The 18,537-nt window shown below is 36.6% G+C and overlaps 1 protein-coding gene across 2 annotated transcripts in view; it reads left to right on the top strand.

Moving 5' to 3' along the window:
* The window catches only part of LOC114046109 (collagen alpha-2(IV) chain-like), a 287,529-nt gene that overhangs the window by 75,962 nt on the left and 193,030 nt on the right, over nt 1-18,537 (top strand). For both annotated transcript variants that reach the window (XM_027866363.1, XM_027866364.1), the window contains exon 4: nt 8,020-8,100. In XM_027866363.1, coding sequence (XP_027722164.1) covers nt 8,020-8,100 — 81 coding nt within the window. The remainder of the gene's footprint in view (nt 1-8,019; nt 8,101-18,537) is intronic.

The raw sequence follows: 18,537 nt of genomic DNA on the forward strand, positions 1-18,537 counted from the left end.
AAAAATGGAGATGCTGAATCTGTTAGTACAAACTTCCATACAAAAGCAATGTAGTGCCCATGGAAATGCAGAGGGTCTGACTATCTCAAGACTACACCTTATCCACTTCAATGCTTCCAGAAGGTAGAAAGATTTGATTATGGTTCACTTGTGTTTCACAAATATTGATTGCCCACTTGATGTACATAAGGCTATGTCATACTCCTGAGATGCAAATTTGAAATGAATGATTAACATGGGGATAAGCATCTCAGTAACTGAAATATGTTATCGCATATACCATTTCCAATTAGTGAGGTCCACTAGGAATTCATAGTGTTCTTAGCATCCGAAGATGTGTACAAAAAAAAAAAAGAGGAGAGATCCTTTCATTTTAATCAGAGAAACCTGAGAAACACATTTTGCAGATCAAAGAACCAAAGTGGTGAATTGACAATGTACAAGATGTCCCAAAAGTCTTGGTGCAGTGTTACACTTTTAAAGCTCAAGACACCTTGGATTAAGCATAAGAGAGAAACTGAGTGAATTAGATCTTTCACAGCAAGAACACTTTGTAAAATCACAAGTGAGCCAGAAATTCTTTTATGTGTTTGCTTTGTGCATCTGCATATATACATGCCTGTACATATTTCAATGACCATGGTATATGCCATATTGCCATTTATTGTATTATCCATGTAGTTTATTTCTTTCACCACTAGATAACCACTGTGCATATTTGGTAGATTTTAATCAAACCACTTCATTCTGTACAAAGTGAATTTTTTATAAAGAATTTTTAATAGACAATTTCTTAAATTAGTTGTTGGCAAATAAAATGTAAGCCTACATCCAATTACTAATTAGTATATTCATAAAATGCCATTCAGGGAATTTTCATTTAAGATGATTAGACATTCTATTCTCAAATAGGAGCATTCTTTCTAGATCTTTTAAACTAGTTCCCTGATTTTCATTGAAATTTATGTAAATAATACGCAGTAATCCACATATGCAGGTTAAGATTTTGGAGAGAACCCCTAAACCAGATTGATTTCATACTTGTTCTGTAACTAAGCCTTAAATTTATCATTTGTATAACTCATGTATATCATTTGTATGATTCCTTGTCATTCCTATTATATCTCCCTCTTCTCAGTATCTCATTTAAAATTTAATTGTAAAACTCCATGATTACTTTTTGTCTTTATGACCCTTCGTTTCAATGGAGAAAAAGTCGTAGAACAAAAAAATATGGTTAGTCTAATGAGGACTAGTACATAGATGTGTTGGCAAGTTGAATTGCTCTGTTTAAACGACAAAAGAAATTTCAAGATTTGAGGAAAGCTGGTAGACACTTTGGGTCTTCACCATGGAAAAGCAGAAGTGTTAGACGGAGATTGGAAAATGTACCTTAACTGAGACAAATACAAACAGGCCAACAAGTAGCCCTGTTCTTTGCTTAATCAGCAAAGTCAAGAAAAATTTCTGAAGAGAGAGATGGTCAGCAATTTCTATAGGACTGTTCTCTCATCACTATTCTCCAGGATGCCAATTACCAGCTAGGCCATGAAAGTTTCTTAAAGGGAACTCTTTGTGTGATTGTGTGATTAGATGGGCCACTCCCACTGGCAGACCAGAGGAATTATTTTACCACATGATTACTGTGTGTTTATCAAGCTTGAAAGTCATTTAAGCTGCAACCCAAGTAATGCCTATTCCTCCCAGCAGTCCTTGCCCTTGCCCCTGGGTAACTTGACCTATGTATTTGTGTGTTCCTAGGCAGGGCAGAATTTCTCTGGTTGAACACTTGTTATTAAAAGGGAAAACCCAGGAATGTGAGGATTTTCTCACATTTGTTACTGCAAATCATTGGTTTCATATGACACAATTTTTTTCTCCCTATGTTCATCATAATGTATACAGATAAAACCCTACAATTTAAATTGAACAGATACAGTTTCCCAAACAAGTGCCTGCTAGGATACTTAAGGTAGAGGAGTGGAAGATACCATTCTTATCTCTATGTAATGACAAGATGGAGGATGCCTAAAAAACTGAATAAAATCGGCTTTGCTCAGTTCCCTAAGAGGTCATAGAATCATAAGATGTGGGGCAGCTAGGTTGTGCAGTGGATAGAGCACCGGCCCTGAAGTCAGGAGGACCTGAGTTCAGATCTCACCTCGGACCAAGCACTAGGCACTTACTAGCTGTGTGACCCGGGGCAAGTCACTTAATCTGAATTGCCTAAAATATATGTATAAAAAAAAGAATCATAAGATGTTAGAGCTAGAAGGGAACCATAAAGGTCGGTCAGTCCAACTCCAGCCCAAAGTATGAACCCCATCTACCACAAGACCAACAAGGAATCATCCATCCTTTACTTGACGAGTTGCATTTATCCACTCAAATTTGGTTCGGTACAAAAGAAGACAAATGTGTCCTTGTTTTTCAGAAGAAGTGATTAATTCCCATACTGATGAAGGGTCTTGAAGGTCGTATAGAGACGTTTGAACCCCTGTCCTCTTAGTTGCCCATTTAGCGTTCATTCTGTGACACCACATAGATAGCACATGCTATCTCATCAGAGGAAGGATTATAAGACCTTACCACAAGCTCATTCTTTAGAGAAAAGACCAGATTCTGAAGAAGTCATTGATTCTTTGTTGGCTCACTCTTAGAGGAATGCAAAATGGAATTATCAAAATGTCCCAAAAATCTTTCATTTCAACCTCTACCTTATTATGAGTAGAGAGGTGGGCTTGGCTTTCTAGAAGGCTATGGTCTTAACATACTTTAAAGGCTTAGAGTATAATGCCTTTATCAGACTGTGGTTGTTTTTTGTTACTGTTGGGCCTCTAGTCTAGTGAGATGCAGAGAGATTAGTCACCAGAAGGTTGCCCAAGTGATGAATTTTTCAATGATAGCAACTCATGAAGTATGGAGGTGTTGCACTCATGAAATATGGAGGTGTTGCAATATACATCAATAGAGTATGTACATCAGTGAAATCACTCTTACAAGGTATTCAAGTATAAAATAGCTTACTATCATACCACAGTACGCTATTTGTAAAATAGTGGTATTTCCTTCTTGAAACCCTGTTAATGTTTTACCCTTGTACCGGTTTTTTTTTCAAAGACTGATAAATAACTTATTAAGTAAACTAGGGTTATTTGCCACAGAATATGTAGATAACATATTTGGAATGGTCTACCTTGGGAGGTAGGAGTTCCCCCCCAACTAGAGTCTTCAAGCAAAGGTCGAACGACCACTTGTGTGGGAAGTTTCAAGGAAGGCTTTTGAGCTGGGTAGGTCTCAGACTCCTTCTAGCTCTGTGATTCTGCAATTTAGTTGGAATATAGAACACCTAGGCTATTTCATGCATTGGTGTTAAACATAATCTTTATTGCAACTATGCTTAAAGTGAAAAATCCCTATTTAGACTCCCAGAAGCTAAAAATTCAGCACACAATATTTTAAATGGTTAAGTGGGGGAAGAAGGAGCTGAGAATAAATAAGCTTTTGGGAAAAGATTAAAACTGTCATAAAATGACAAATTTTTATAAACAAGAACCAAATCAGATCAGATAGCTGCATATTGCTAGGTTTGTTCTACATTTTGGAGTTAAAGTCATCCCCATTTCAAAAGCTTTGGGCTTTCCAATAAAACTAAGCCTTAGTTTATCTAAGGTCATATGTATTTGGCCAAAAGTTTATTGGCCATCAAGCTGTAGTGTAGATAGAGACAATACAAAACACGAATTGTTGTGGAGACTACAGGACTTGCAGACATTCAGCATATGCCTGGAAGTAAAACTGTCCTGGCATACACACTATCATGAAAACCAGACAGAAGATCTTAATCATGGAAACCATGAGAGACAGTATAGTATAATGGAAGGAGAATTGGATTTGAAGTGAAAAAGATCTGAGTTTGAGCCAAACTACTGCTGTGTCTCAACTCCTTGAGCCTCAATTTCCTTATCTGTAAATATGGGATCATAATTGTACTGCCTTTGTCCTACTATGGGATCATAATTGTACTGGGGTTGTTGTGCAATTTGTAAACCATAAAGTGTCCTATAAATAGGAGCAATTGCATTGGTGAATAGCTTTAAAAGACTTTAGAGGAAAGAAGATAGAATAGTAAAGATTTGAATATTTGTAACCACTTCACTAGATTCATTGTTTGAACTAATCAGGACCTACCTGTAGTGGTAATAACAGTCATAGTGCCTATGCCATAGGATTATTGAATCATTCATTCATTCAATAAACATGTGTTGTGCTAGGCACTGTGTTAAGCCCTGGGGATATACAAAAAAGATGCAAATGACAGTCCCTGCCCTCAAGAAGCTTACATTCTAATGGGAGGAGGCTACTGGAAAGCAAATGTATACAAAACGAGCTACAGGAAATAATTGAAAGAGGGAAAGTATTGGAATTAAGAAAGGTTAGGGAAGGTTTCCTCTAGAAGGTGGGATTTTAGTTGGGACTTGAAGCCAGGGAGGTCAGTATACACTGATAATATGTATTAAGTTCTTTGCAAATCTTTAAGCATTATACATGTTGTCCCTGAAGGCTTAGTGCCATTTTAAGCTTTAATAGCTAATAACAGTATCATTATTATTATCATCATCATCATTATTAGTGTAGTTTTAAGCCTTTGGGGGACTTATTATTAGTTATTTATTAGTTAGTTATTATTAATTATCCCATTAGCTTCTTGATTTCTCAGCTTCTCAATGCCCTCAGCACCCATGACCACCACCTCCACGTTACCTCAGTAACCCACAAAATTAGTCATTCTTTAAACTTCAGTGTTACCATGCTTGACCTCCTCATTCCTGAACTCTGAAATCCCCCCAGTCTTATAACAGGCTTTTGTCCTTCGAGCTCTACTCATGAATCACACCTCCTAAACTGGCTCCATTTCCCAGCATCATTTTGTGTATGCTTATCAGGATTGGTAATCATTCACAGCCTCAGCCCCAATAATGCCTCCTAGGCTCATAAAGTCAGAGACTTAGAGCTCAAGGGGACTTTGAGATCATTGAAGCCAGCCAGTGAAACTCAGAGAGCTTGGGGGACTTACTCCAGAGTCACATCACCCATATCTTCCTGACTTCAAGGCCTATTATAATACCTCAGGGGGTCACTCACTATCTCGGTTCTTGGACAATTGACCTACGTATTTATGTATTCCTAGAGCAGACAAAATTCTTCAGGTTAAGGTCTGTGTTCATTGGTAATTAAGAGAGATAACCCAAGATTTAAGTTATAGGATTACCATTCCTACTACTTTATTGAAATTCTCTCTCCAAGGTCACCAGGGACCATTTAATTGCCAAATCTATTAGCCTTTTCTTAGTCCTTATCTGCCTTAACCTTCCTGAAGTATTTGCAGCTCTTGACAGCCTTAGCTTTTATGACACCGGCTTCGTTATTTGACCTCTCCTCAATCTCTTTTGCTCTGCATTTCCTAAGTTTCAGTGTCCCCAAAGTTACTATCATCAGCTGTCCTCCTCTCTTTTTTCTTGATGTTATCCCTTGGCAATCTCATCTCCTCCCTTGACTTCAATGATCATCCGTGACTGGATGACTTGGAGACAATACGGTAGGGTGGAAAGACTGGATTCAGAGTCAGGAAGACCTGGATTTAAACCCTGTTTCAGATTCTTAGTAGCTTTGGGATCTAGAACAAATCCCTCAAGATCTTGGGGCCTCAGCTTCCTCCTTTATAAAATGAGAGGGTAAGACTAGATAACTTCGAAGTTCCATTTTAGTTCTAAATCTATGATCCTATAATAATTCCAAATTAGGCAGCTAAATGACCCAATGGATAGAGGGCCAGCCCTGAGTCAAGAGCACCTGAGTCTAAATCCCACTTCAGTCACTTAATAAATGTGTGACCCTGGACAAGACCCTGTTTGTCTCAGTTTCCTCATCTATAAAATGAACTAGAGAAAGAAAAATGACAAATGACTGTAGTATCATCACCAAGAAAACAACAAATGGGGTCACAGAGTCAGACGTGATTGAAATGGCTGAAAACAACAATATAATTTCTAAACTTATACATTTAGATCTAATATCTCCCCAGAGTGCCAGTGCCAGATTTCTAATTCCCTGCTAGGTATCTATTTAGATATTCAGCCGGCACATCAAACTTAAAATATCCAAATCTGAACTCATCCTTTCCTGAAGATCTTCTCTTCTTGGCTTCTTTATTTCTTTGGATGACACTCAGACTTGAAATCTTAATCCTATTTGAGTCTTCATTCTCTCTCAACTTTCTCATACATTGAGCTGCCAAGTCCTATTGCTTGTACCTGGTAACGGCTGCCCTATCTGCATTTCACTCCTCCACTACTCCTTCCTCCTGCTGCCATTGTAATAGTTTCCCAATTGGTCCTCTAGCCTCCAGTCTTTCTTCTGTGCAACTCATCTTTCATAATGCCCCCAAATTATTGCCCTAATGCTTAAGTTTGGTCATGTTATTTCCATACTCAAAATAATGAGTGAAAGCTCTTCAGTGGCTCTCCATTTGACTCTAGGATAAAATATAACTTCCTTAGCCTGGCATTTAGGCCCCTTTCTCAGTCTGGTTCTAACTTATCTATTCAACCTTGTTTTATTCTAGCTGTTCTTTGATTTCATCCTATCTTCTCCTATCATTGAACATTTGGGCAGGTGGTATGGTTCCTATGCTTGAAACGCATTCCCCTTACCTTCGTCCCAGGTTGTAACTTTTGAAATTCTTCTCTCACCAAACTTCTATAGGCCTCATTTTCCTCATCTGTAAAAATGAAGAGTGAAAAAAACTCACTGATGCTTCAAGTCCCTTCCAACTCCAAATCTATAGTCCTGAGGTCCTCCTTTAAAGCCCAGTTTTGGATGTCACTTCCTCCATGAAATTGAATGCTGATTTCTCACTAACTTTGCCTTTCTCCCCTCTAATCCCACAATTCCTTTTCTGTGTCTCTTCTTTACCTTTATGTACCTTATAGCATTCTTTTCTGGGTAGATATCTTATTCCTCTTATTTGATGTTAAGCTTCTCAAGGACAGAGACTATGTCATCTTTATTTTTATATCTCCAGTACTGAGCACAGGAAAGTAGCTTAATAAGTATTTATTGAATTTAATAATTTTGTAATTTTCTGTGTTCCTTATATAAAATTACTAAGTTTAGTAGCATCTATTAATAGTTATATAACTCTAAAATTCATTTTTGATGAGACAGTTTTAGCAAATACTAATGAAATTGTCAGACCAAGCTTTTCAAATAATAATAACAATCTATCAGAGAGTTTCAGAAACTTATTAGTTGTTTTTATAATCTTGCACTTTTATCCTGTTAAATTTTCTGAAATAAAAAGTGTCTCTTGCTTTAGAATTTAATAGTAATGTAATGCAACAAATGCAGCAAACATTTATTAAGTATCTAGTATTTGCAGAGCATTGTCTTAGGGCCTAGAGAATACACAGAGTCGATTAGGTTTAGAAGGAATTAGGATAAGATTCATGGAAGAAGTAGCTGTGTGACCATGGTCAAATCACTTAATCTCCATTTGCCTCAGTTTTCTCAACTGTAAAATGGGGATAATAGTGTCTCTCTCCCAGGGTTGTTGTAAGGATCAAATGAGATAATATCTGTAAAGCGCTTAACGCTGTGCCTGTCACATAGTAGGCAATGCTTTTTTCCCTTCCTTCCTTCTTTCATTCCTTTCTTCTTTCCTTCCTTCGTTAGATTTTAAGTTTCTCAAGAGCAGTGACTGTAGTGCTATTATAAAAACTTTATAACCAGACCCCTCTCCCATTTCCAGTAAAGTATTATACATATAATATAACATGTATAGGGCATGGGCCAGGTGTGCCATGCCCCCCTAGTCTACACTTGAAGTACGTCTATTACAGTAGGTACTTAATAAATGCAACTTTTTTCTTCAAATGACCTTTGATACTAATTATACTTTTACTATGAGTTGTAGTTGAAATTATTTAACTATTTTCTTTTCTTCTTTTATCTTCTCAGGGTGTAAAAAAATACGATGTGCCCTGTGGTGGAAGAGACTGCAGTGGAGGTTGTCAGTGCTATCCTGAGAAAGGAGCCCGGGTAAATACAAATCCTCTTCTTTGTTTAGAAATACAAGCTCGGAACTGATTAGGGTTATCACAAAGGATTTTTAAAGCAAAATTCTGTTACTGTTTACCTGATTGTCTCAGACTATACCTATACTTCCATGGAAGGTAAATACTTCAGAATTATTTATTTTCCTCTAAGATATTTAAGGGGGAGAAATATTCCTGAAAATAAGAACAAACAGCAGTATACTCTTCAAAATAAATTTATTTTACACCAATTCAGACATATTAAATTAAGACCATGAATATGGTTTCATGTATTGCCACTTATTTCTCTCATTTATTATCATACATATGCATATATACATATATCACAAGTGTTTGTTGCAAATGTTACATTTATAACAATAATATTTACAAATTTTAAAATAATGTATAACCCCAAATCAAGACTCTCTGAATTGTGCTTAACATAGACTATATATTCTACAGACTTAACATAAACTTTCTATACTTGGAGAGAACAACATGATGGTACTTTTTTTTTTAAGGACCAAGATTCATCAAATTATTATATAATAGAGTTGAACATCATTTAATGAATTCTCTCCTTTTTATTTACTTCATTTCAAAGGCCATTGTCCCAGATTTATATTTCTACTCAAAGTAATATGTTTAAAATAAAGGAGGCTATACTTTTTGATGATGAGAAAAAAACTTTACATTTAAAATATTGCCTCTGATCCTTTATATGGTTTGTTATTAGAAAATGTCTGACCTTTCACGCACACAAGGAATTTTTTTTGACAATCCGCACTCCGTCCTTTAAGTAAAAAGTTTTGTTTTACCTATTTTCTTGCCCTTGAAAGACAGACACAAATGGCTTGAGAGACATTTATTGAGATTGTTTATCTAAATATCCAACTAGAAAAATAATTTCCTGAGTGGCCATTGAGATGAGAAATTGATAGCACAACAGAAAAAAAGCCTGGCAAAAGGATAACTTGCCTAACTGGAGAAAATTAAACTTTAAGCTCCCTGAGGGCAAAGGCTTTATATTATATTTTACTTTGTATGTCCCTTAGTGACTACCACAGTGCTTTAAGCATGACACACAGTTGATACTTGTTTGCTTGTTGAATTTGCAAATATTTCAGTCATGTCGACTGGTCTGGATATAATCCATTTACAGATCATCAAAGGCTAGAGGAAAAAGGACAATCAAAACATGCCTCATAAAACTGAAAATGTTAAGATGACCAATTCTATCATTTCCACAATTGTTATCTATTTATACACATTTGCAGATACTAGTGTCTTTGTGTGTCCTCATTACTTAGAAAGAGTGATCAAAAATAGTAAAAGCAAATAAAGGCAAATCAGTCAATTTGCTATTCATTTAGAAACATTTGAGTTAATCTGATCAACATAAACCACCAGTCAGATAATACAAGCCTCAGAGTGGTTTTCCTCTATTCTGTTGAGGGGGTCATGGAGGATAGGAGGGGAAATTGAGAATATTTCTAGTTACGCTGTTATTTGTGAATTGACTAATCAAAAAACAAGAATGGGGCTTTGGGGAGTAAAATGTTGATTTAAAACATCCAAGCTTTTCCTGTCCCCTGTAACACAGACAACTAAAAGCTGGCACTATGCACAGAAAATATTGCTGTCTTTTACTGAAACCAACTGGACTTAATTTGTTCGGGTTTTTTTTTCCCCTCTAGCATATTTTTCTGTGTTTTATCTGTGTTTCATTTGTTCTCTCTAATGCTGTCAGGGCTTTTTGCTTTTGAGTCATATGCTCCCCCTTAGGAATCATATGCTCTTTTCCACATTCATTTGGAACATGCCACTGTTCTTAGAGACAACTGGGAATTCCTTCCAGGAGTGACCTATTTCTTGCTTGAAAAATAAATTTGAGTAAATTTAAGGTACCCCATCTCATTTTCTCACATTTCAATTCAACAAACAAGTGTTAACCCTTACCAAATGCAAATATACTGTGTGATGCATGATACTAGGTGCTCAAGATGGCAAAGATGAAACTCAGGCCATGAAGTCCGCTTATATAATACATTACCACCCATTAGAAAGAGCTGTATGCATTGGTTTAGATAGAAGGTCAGCTTTTATGCCAATTACCTGATAGAGAATAAAAATACCTTTATTTGGTAAAATTGATAATTATCATTTTAGAGGCATTGAATATAAAACAAATTAGTCTTTTGAACACTAGTTAACATATTGAATAAAGTTTCCACTTCTTTGTCACCAAAAACTTAAGACAGTAACCATACGTAGTGTTTCAGGAGTAATTAAACATAACTCATCAACATTCAATATTCATTATTTTAATGGATCCAAGATTTCACCAGGCCCATCCAAAGTCTTATTCTGTTCCATTCTTATGATGAATTTAAAGATTCTACTGTAATATTTAATAAAATTAAATTACTTGGCAATAACAATATTTTAATATGTATGCACTCTGGCCTATATCATTCCTTTTAATAGTAAACTCTATTCTTTTCTTGGGTAGAGTGCTTTAGATAATAAAAAAGAACCTCAATGTAATGTTATCAATTCCATTTTAATACGATTTTAAAGCAGCTCATTAACATTTCCTGAAATATCTTGACTGATTTGATTCAATTAAACTAACATTTAAAGTGCTTATCTTATGTAAGTTTCTGTAGATACAAAGACAAAAAAGAAAAGAATCCCTGACTTCAAGTAGCTTATGTCATCTTCATTATTATAGATTTTCATGCTTGAATTATGTCCATCACAACAGAAAATGTCAATGTACAATTATAGAGTCAGATACCTAAAATGATAATTAAATAGATACAATCTCTTAAATATACATGATATTCTTATAATTTAATCACTAATTTAGACTTGTTTTGGGTAACCATATTAAAATCTGTATTTTTATTCAATATTAAACCTAATACATTAATGTATATTAGGCCTGTCTGTACAGTGCTAAATCAAAGATAATAGCAGAACTATTCTAGTTGGTTTTTTTAATAACCATAAGTAATTTAGGTAATGCAGAATCTACCACTACCACAAAAGAAAGGAAGGAAGGAAGGAAGGAAGGTGAGGGAGGGAGGAAGGAAATGAAGGAAAATGAAGAAAAAAATGCCACTTGTGGTCTTGTATATCTGTATTAATCAGATCAACTCATCTGACAAATACACTCTCTATAGTAGAGACCACCATCAAGGCCAGAGATGGAGATTGAACCATATAAATAGTAGAACTGGACCATATAAATCCAATCATTTGACAATCCTGATAATCAGACAGAATAACTGGTATGACTCATATATCCCCACTTACATTGGATTTAAATTACATTGGATTGTATGGATAGGTAGTTTGGTGCAGTGATAGAGTGCTGGTCCTGGAGTCAGGAAGACTCATCTTCCTGAGTTCAAATCTGGCCTCAGACATTTAATAGCTATATGACCCTGGAAAGTCACTGAACTCTGTTTGCCTTAGTTCCTCATCTGTCAAATGAGCCAGAGAAGGAAATGGCAAACCACTCCTTTGCCAAGAAAACCCCAAATGGGGTCATGAAGAATTGGACACGACTGAACAACAAGAAGAGATTAGATTTGGCATTTATTAGACTTTTGCTGTATGCAAAAGCATTGTGCTAAGAGCTGGAAATACAAATAGAAAGAAAAAGAAAGACAATCAGTGCCTTCAGGGAGCTTACATTCTAATGTGGGAAGACTATGCCTAAAAGAGAGATGGAAAGGGAGGAAAGGGAGGAGGAGAAGGTAATCCCTGAAGACAAAGTGAAAAAGGAATTTGGAAAGTCAGAAGTTGAGCCAGGTTAGAGGTGAACATGGCTGGCATGGGCACTTCTTCAAATGGTGGTTCAAAAGAAATCTGTAAGTAAGAGGCTAAAAGAGTGGATACATATCTAATATGACAGCAAATGTAGATAGAGCAAAAGTAGAAAATTAGTCTGGGGAAGTCAGGAGCAGGATAAGAAGTGATCTTATTGTCTTGGTGCTGACTTGGTTTTATTGCCATATGCTACACAATCACAAAAATATCTCCTCTATGTACCATCACAACTTTATCTGGAAGAATGTCTTTATTTCAAGTTTTAGTGATCAATCCTTTGAGGTCACAGGTGTAGCTTTAGGAACAATTTTAACCTAGTTGACATTCAAAAAGATTTATGGGGAATAGGTAGAAATCATGTTCATGATGCAATGAGAAAAGTGCCTAGGAGTCAAAAATAGCTAGCTTCATCACCCATTTGTCCATTTGTTTTCACCAATGGAGAGCTATTCCTTTGGGTTCTTCTCCCCTTCATCTTTGCTTAATTTGTCCCCCTCCTAGCAAGGACAACCTATTAAAGTCAGTAGTGTGATAAAGGCATTGGTAAAATGTAAGGTATTAATGACATATCAAAGGCTATGCTTCTGACTGGGCACTTGGGAGTTGGGAAGAGGAAATTTCTCCAAAATGGTAGTGAAGGGGAAAGGACAAAATACAAACTTTTTCTACGTCACAATTTATCTTAGGGCTGGCCCTTTATATATTCAGAACTATTAATTTTTAGGAGAAAATGTATACTTGTAGACAAGGTGATGAGATTAAAGTTTTCACCTGCCTGGGTGCTATACACCTCATAAGGATATGGCAAATGTTTGTTAATTAGTTGACTTGCTCTCTGAAATATTAATTCAGCCAGAATTGTAATCTGTAGCATGAAGAGGTATTCCTGCTCTACATTTGGATTCATACTTTTTTTAAAGTAATGCCGTGTGTAAAAATAGCAGTTGGCCAGATTCTACTATTCCAAAAGATGTGTGCAGAGGCTGTTCTTTCCCACACATTTCCCTGGAGTCATTTGCTATATATTTTCCCCACAATGCTACCGTAGCAGAGACTAAAATGCCTGGCTGCAGACCTCTTGGCTAGGGAAGGGTTTCTAATCCCTGAACACTTTGCTAAATCAGCCATATATGGTAAGAAGTAAATTTTTCCCTTACTGTGGTGACAGCCAGAATCAGAATGTGTACGTTACTAGATAAACTTTTTGGCCCCTATGAAAATTCACAAGTGTTATATGAATTCCAGTTTCCAAATGGAGCCTCATGCTTCCAAATGAAATTGTTGTTCGATTGTCTCACTTGTGTCCAACTCTTCATGTTTTCTTGGCAAAGATTCTGAAGAGATATGCCATTTCCTTCTCCAGCTCATTTTACAGGTGAAGAAACTGAGGCAAACAGACTTAAGCAACTTGCCGAGGGTCACACACCTAGCAAGTGTCTGAGGCTAGATTTGAACTCGCAAACTCCAGTCCCAGCATTCTATCCACTCTGCCACCTAGCTGCCTTTCCAAATGAATGGGATTTGTTCAAAATTCACTGAGATTGTTTCTTCCCCCTTTCTAGAGGGTAGCATGTATTGTTTTTCACACTAATGGCTACTCCACATACATCAGTGCCCAACAGGTAGTGTAACTAAGGTATGTCCAGGATGGAATTGTGACTTCTCCCGTGGCAGTAGCTAGTGTAATTCCACAGTAGAACAGGTTTTTGCCACTTTTGACCAAGTATAATAAAGGACTGATATTTTTGGTGGTTTTCTCCTTTTGCCAAAATTTAAAAAAAAAAAAAAAAGACTGGGTGGAGGATAAAGAAGGACTCTGTATCCCAAAATACTGGGTGTTAAAATCCTTCTAGGTGTGTACAACAGTTAATTAACCTACTGATTGGGTTCTAGCTCTTTCCCACCCATCTCTCCAATATCTCTGATTTATTTTTAAAGAATTTAAGATTTTCCATTGTATGACTTGAGCTGTTATGGTTTAAATCTTCTTTCTAAATTATGCAAAAAGAATTGTAAACTGAAATCTTGATTCAATAACAACATATAGTGCACTCATATTTGTCTGTATTATTGGGTAATAGAATCGGTAGCCAGTTCTACACTTGTCCTATTTTTATTTTTTCTTTGAATGAACAAAGAAGCATTTATTAAGCACTTAGGTTCAATATGATGTGCCCTAAGCACTGGGACACAAATAGAAAAAGCAAGACATTCCCTGCTCTCAAGGACCTCACATTCTAACATGGAGAGACAGAACATATTAAGAGTTTTCAGCTATGAGTTGGAGGGAAAGGCCCCTTCGATCCTTAAGGGGCAGCAGGAAAGCAGTTGGTAAGATATCTTCTTAAATGTTATTTCCATTGATAAAATTGTATCTATTTCTGGTGGTGTACTATTTGAGAGTGCCAATGTGAAACAGCTTTCTTTTCTGGATCTTCAATTGCTGTGGCTGCTGGAGAAGCAGGGATTGGAGCATCTACAGAGGCAGTTGCCAGTTCATATCTCTAAGGGACGATGGCTGAGGAGGATGGGCGGGAAGTCCTCCTGGGAAGTCTTTCCTAATTCTGGCATTATAATATCTCAGTGTTTCAACAGTTATGCTAATGAAGTCATGAAATTCTCAAAAGAAAATTAATCTTAGTTCAAACTAGCTGAAACCAGTTTGCTATGTAGCAATGTTCAGTGGGCAAGGGGAGAAAGAATAGAGGGAGGGGAAGGCAAAAAATTTTGTAAAAATAATAATAATAAGATGTATCATTCCAAAAAGGTTAGAAATCATTGCCCCCAGAAAAATCTCCAAAAGGAAGGCTGCAGTTCATAAAAAAAGGGACACTGAAACTGGATAGCCAGCCCCACAGATCGTTCACAGAATCTTGAAGCCCTTCACTTTATAAAGAGATGCTTTGTGTGATTTATATATGGCATAAGCTTACAGAAAGCTTATATGACTTTCCCAAGGTCACACAGTCAATAAATGGCAAAATCTCGACCAGAATCTAAGTTTTTCCTTCCTCATCCAGTGTTTCACACAGATAAGAAAAGCTAAGAAACAAAATTAGAAAACAAGAATTCCTTCTCCAGAGGGACAGATTTTAGGAGGGTCATTATTGGATGACAGCAAGTTTTGTTTTACTGTTAGATTTATCATGTAGACAATAGTTTCTCATCACTTTAAGATCCCTCCCTGAAGGTCAACGGACTAAGCAAACAACTCTCAGAATCCTAACATTCTTCAAATGCAAACTGAGTGAACCCAAGTAAAAACAACCAGACAGAAAATAAAGAAAGAGAAAGAGCCCTAAGAGACAGGAAGCTGAAGCAAGAATTCAGAGCTGCAGGAGAATTCTCCACTCCATGACAGAAGTGTTGTGTCTCTGCTTTGAAGAAATAGATTCGGATCATAGATTTAGAGTTGGAAAAGATCTTAAAGGTCATCCTGGCCAACTTGTCATTTGATTATTGGGGAAATTGAGATCCAAACACGTGAAGTGACTTGCCCAGTATTACACAAATAGCAAGGGGCAAAGTTGGCATTCAAACCCAAGCACCATGAGAAAATACAGCATTCTTTCCATCATAGATAGTCTCTGGGATAGAGACTGGGGCCTATATTTTCATTAGTTTTGGGAACTTCCCGAGGAAGAAACTCCCTCTCCTGAGATAGGTCAGCACCTTCCCTGTGATTTATAATCTTATTGCATTGCCTAGAGCACAGACAAGTTAAGTGACTTATCCAGGATAGTGTCAGTCAGAGATCCTCCTGACTTCAAGGCCAGCTTTCTAGCTACATGCTGCCTCTTTTTTTTTTCAAATGATATTTTATTTTTTCCCTAATAACATGTTGAAACAATTTTTTAACACTTTTTGAAGTTTTGAGTTCCAAATTCTATCCCTTGCTCTTTCCCCTTCCTCCTCCCTGAGACAGTAAGCAATCTTATATAGTTCATATACATCATGCTGCCTCTTGATAGTCTTAGGAAAACATAGGGTGAGATAGACCAATCCAGCAAAATAGTTGGGACCTGAGCTGTCATTGGGTAGAATCGCCACTGATTCCTGAGATGAGTTGCAAGAATTATCTGTCCAAAAGAGATTTCTCATGTGCTCCCAGTAGATTTTGTTTTATTGTTGCTATGCACACACACACACACACACACACACACACACACATCTCCCTTATGAAGAACAGGTGTCACTTACTATGTTCATTGGGGAATGAATGTTCTAATATAAAATAAAAATTAGGTAGCAGAATTTTACAAATAAAATAAATCCTCCTATGACCCACTTTGTCATAGTACCGTAGTAAAGAGACCAAAATTCATTACTTATGTAGCATGAAAATTTCTTTTGGCACCCAAAAGTGATGTAATCATTTTGTCCAGATAATTTGAAGATTAGAGGAGAAAGGGTGGAAATAAGGAAAAAGGGGAGGCAATTGCAATCAGCTCACTTATGCAAGCTCTTGCTGCAGACATGAGGGTAATATCATCTGAATCTCTTTCCAAATGAGTTGCTATTTCCAGCCAGTGGACATTTATTGGCATGTCCATAAAGCAGTCTTTGCAGAAATTATCCCCAAAAATTTTATTAGCTGTCACAAAGCCCAGAGGGAGTAAAGAGCTATCTATCTAGAGATATTGACAAACAGACCAACTTTAATGTTCTCTGAACCCATATCTACAATTAACTCTCACCCACTTTCAAAACCATACCATTATTTTTAGTGTGCTTTTGGAACTAGCCAGTCCTGACTTCCTTGATGATGATGCCAGCTGTAGCATTTCAGCAACTTTATTCTTTTCTGGGGGAAAAAAATGTGATTTTTTTATAGGGTAACCACTGTCTTAAAACCCAATTGTCTGAGTTTGAATAAAGAGAATTCTTCATCCATTGTCTGCTGTCCTAAAGTTAACCTGTACTTCTTACACTTCCAAATTGAGACTAGAAAGGACCTATTTCCTTAACTTCTACCTCCCTGATCCCTCTACCAGAAATTTTTATAAAATAAAAATCATCTCCCCCTATTGATTACATTAAACAATTTTATATAATCAGATTGGTGGACATTGAACAACACTATGCAACAGAATATAATATGGATCCTTTTGTTGTATCAGTCAACAGGTAAGCAGCAGTGTGCTGATTAATGTTTAACAACAATCTCTCTGAAGAAAAAATGTACTCACAAGACACTTTTAAGTTTAATTTACATTTTAACATTTTCTGTGTCACTTTCTTAAGTCTAGATAATTAACAAACCAATAAATCAAGCCCTTATTTGTAGTGTAGCTGATTTCTGAGGTGTAAATACTCACACTGAAGATTTAACAATCAGCTCTGAGCCTGTTTGAGCTGGCTTCAGCATCACCCTGCATAAAAGCATGTTCTATAAGTTGAACTTACCAAAACAAAAATAGGCTCCAGGGGTAGGGAACCTAAGACCTCAAGGCCACGTGTGGCCCTTTGACTAAATCCAAACTTCTCAGAACAAATCCCCTTAATAAAAGGATTTGTTTTGTAAAACTTGGATTCGGACAAAAGGCCACACCCAAAGACCTAGAAGGCCACATGTGGCCTCAAGGGTGCCTGTGCCAGTGGGAAGAAGGTTACAGGAGTCTCTCTGAAAATTTTAACATCAGGAAGTAATTTAATATACACCAGAATCTTGCCATAAAACTGTTAAATATTGAGGGGAAATATGATCTAAAATGAGTATACCACATACAAGAGATGGGTCATTTACTAAAACACTGAAAAGGAAGCCATTATGTCAATATCAAAGAATGGACTCCAGGGTCAGTATTATAGCAAACAGCCAATGATAGGGTTTCAAGAGAAAACTCATTTTGATTCTCACAACTTGTCAAGAGAGGATGCATCTAGACATCTGGAATATGATCAGCTTTACCTTGTAATTCTGTGCTATCATATCAGTAAAGTGTCACATTAAGGAGAAGAAAGCATAAACTCCTCTCTGAGGATTAATTGCAGGGCTCTAATCTCAGAACTGATCAGTTTATGCTGAAACCACTAACACACATCAGTGTAAGGTCAGCTAAACAAATATTGGTTAAGTGATAGAGTTAACTTGACACATCATTTCCTGTGGTCTATTTCCACAAATAAATGAACTCTTGACATCTTGGATCTTTTAGTTTCTGAGAAAAGGACAAGGACTTAGTCATCTGGGGGAAAAGTGCTAGATTTGGGGTCAGAGAACCCAGGACTTACTAACTATAGCCTTGGGCAAGTCGTGTAATCCTTCAGAGGCTTAGTTTTCTCATCTCTCTAGAAGAAATCTGAAACTTCTTCGAGCTCTAAATTTGTAATCCTATGAGCTCTAGTTCTATTATTTTTGCCCAGTCTTAGTACTCTATTCCAATGAGCAGTTTAAAGTAGAATTACCCTGGCAGTGTCTATGCTTTTTTTTAGGGGCAGCCCATACTCTTTCTTCTGGTTCCACTTACTAATTAAAGATGGCAGTCTCAATGCTTTAAAGCTTTAACAATGAATAGTATGTTGGACTGTAATCTTGGAAATAAGACAATTTCCCAGTTCTTCCCCTCTTACTTTGTCATTCTCTGTACCTTCATCA

Source organism: Vombatus ursinus, unplaced genomic scaffold, assembly GCF_900497805.2.
Source record: "Vombatus ursinus unplaced genomic scaffold, bare-nosed wombat genome assembly UNPS02014781.1, whole genome shotgun sequence".
Taxonomy (NCBI): domain Eukaryota; kingdom Metazoa; phylum Chordata; class Mammalia; order Diprotodontia; family Vombatidae; genus Vombatus; species Vombatus ursinus.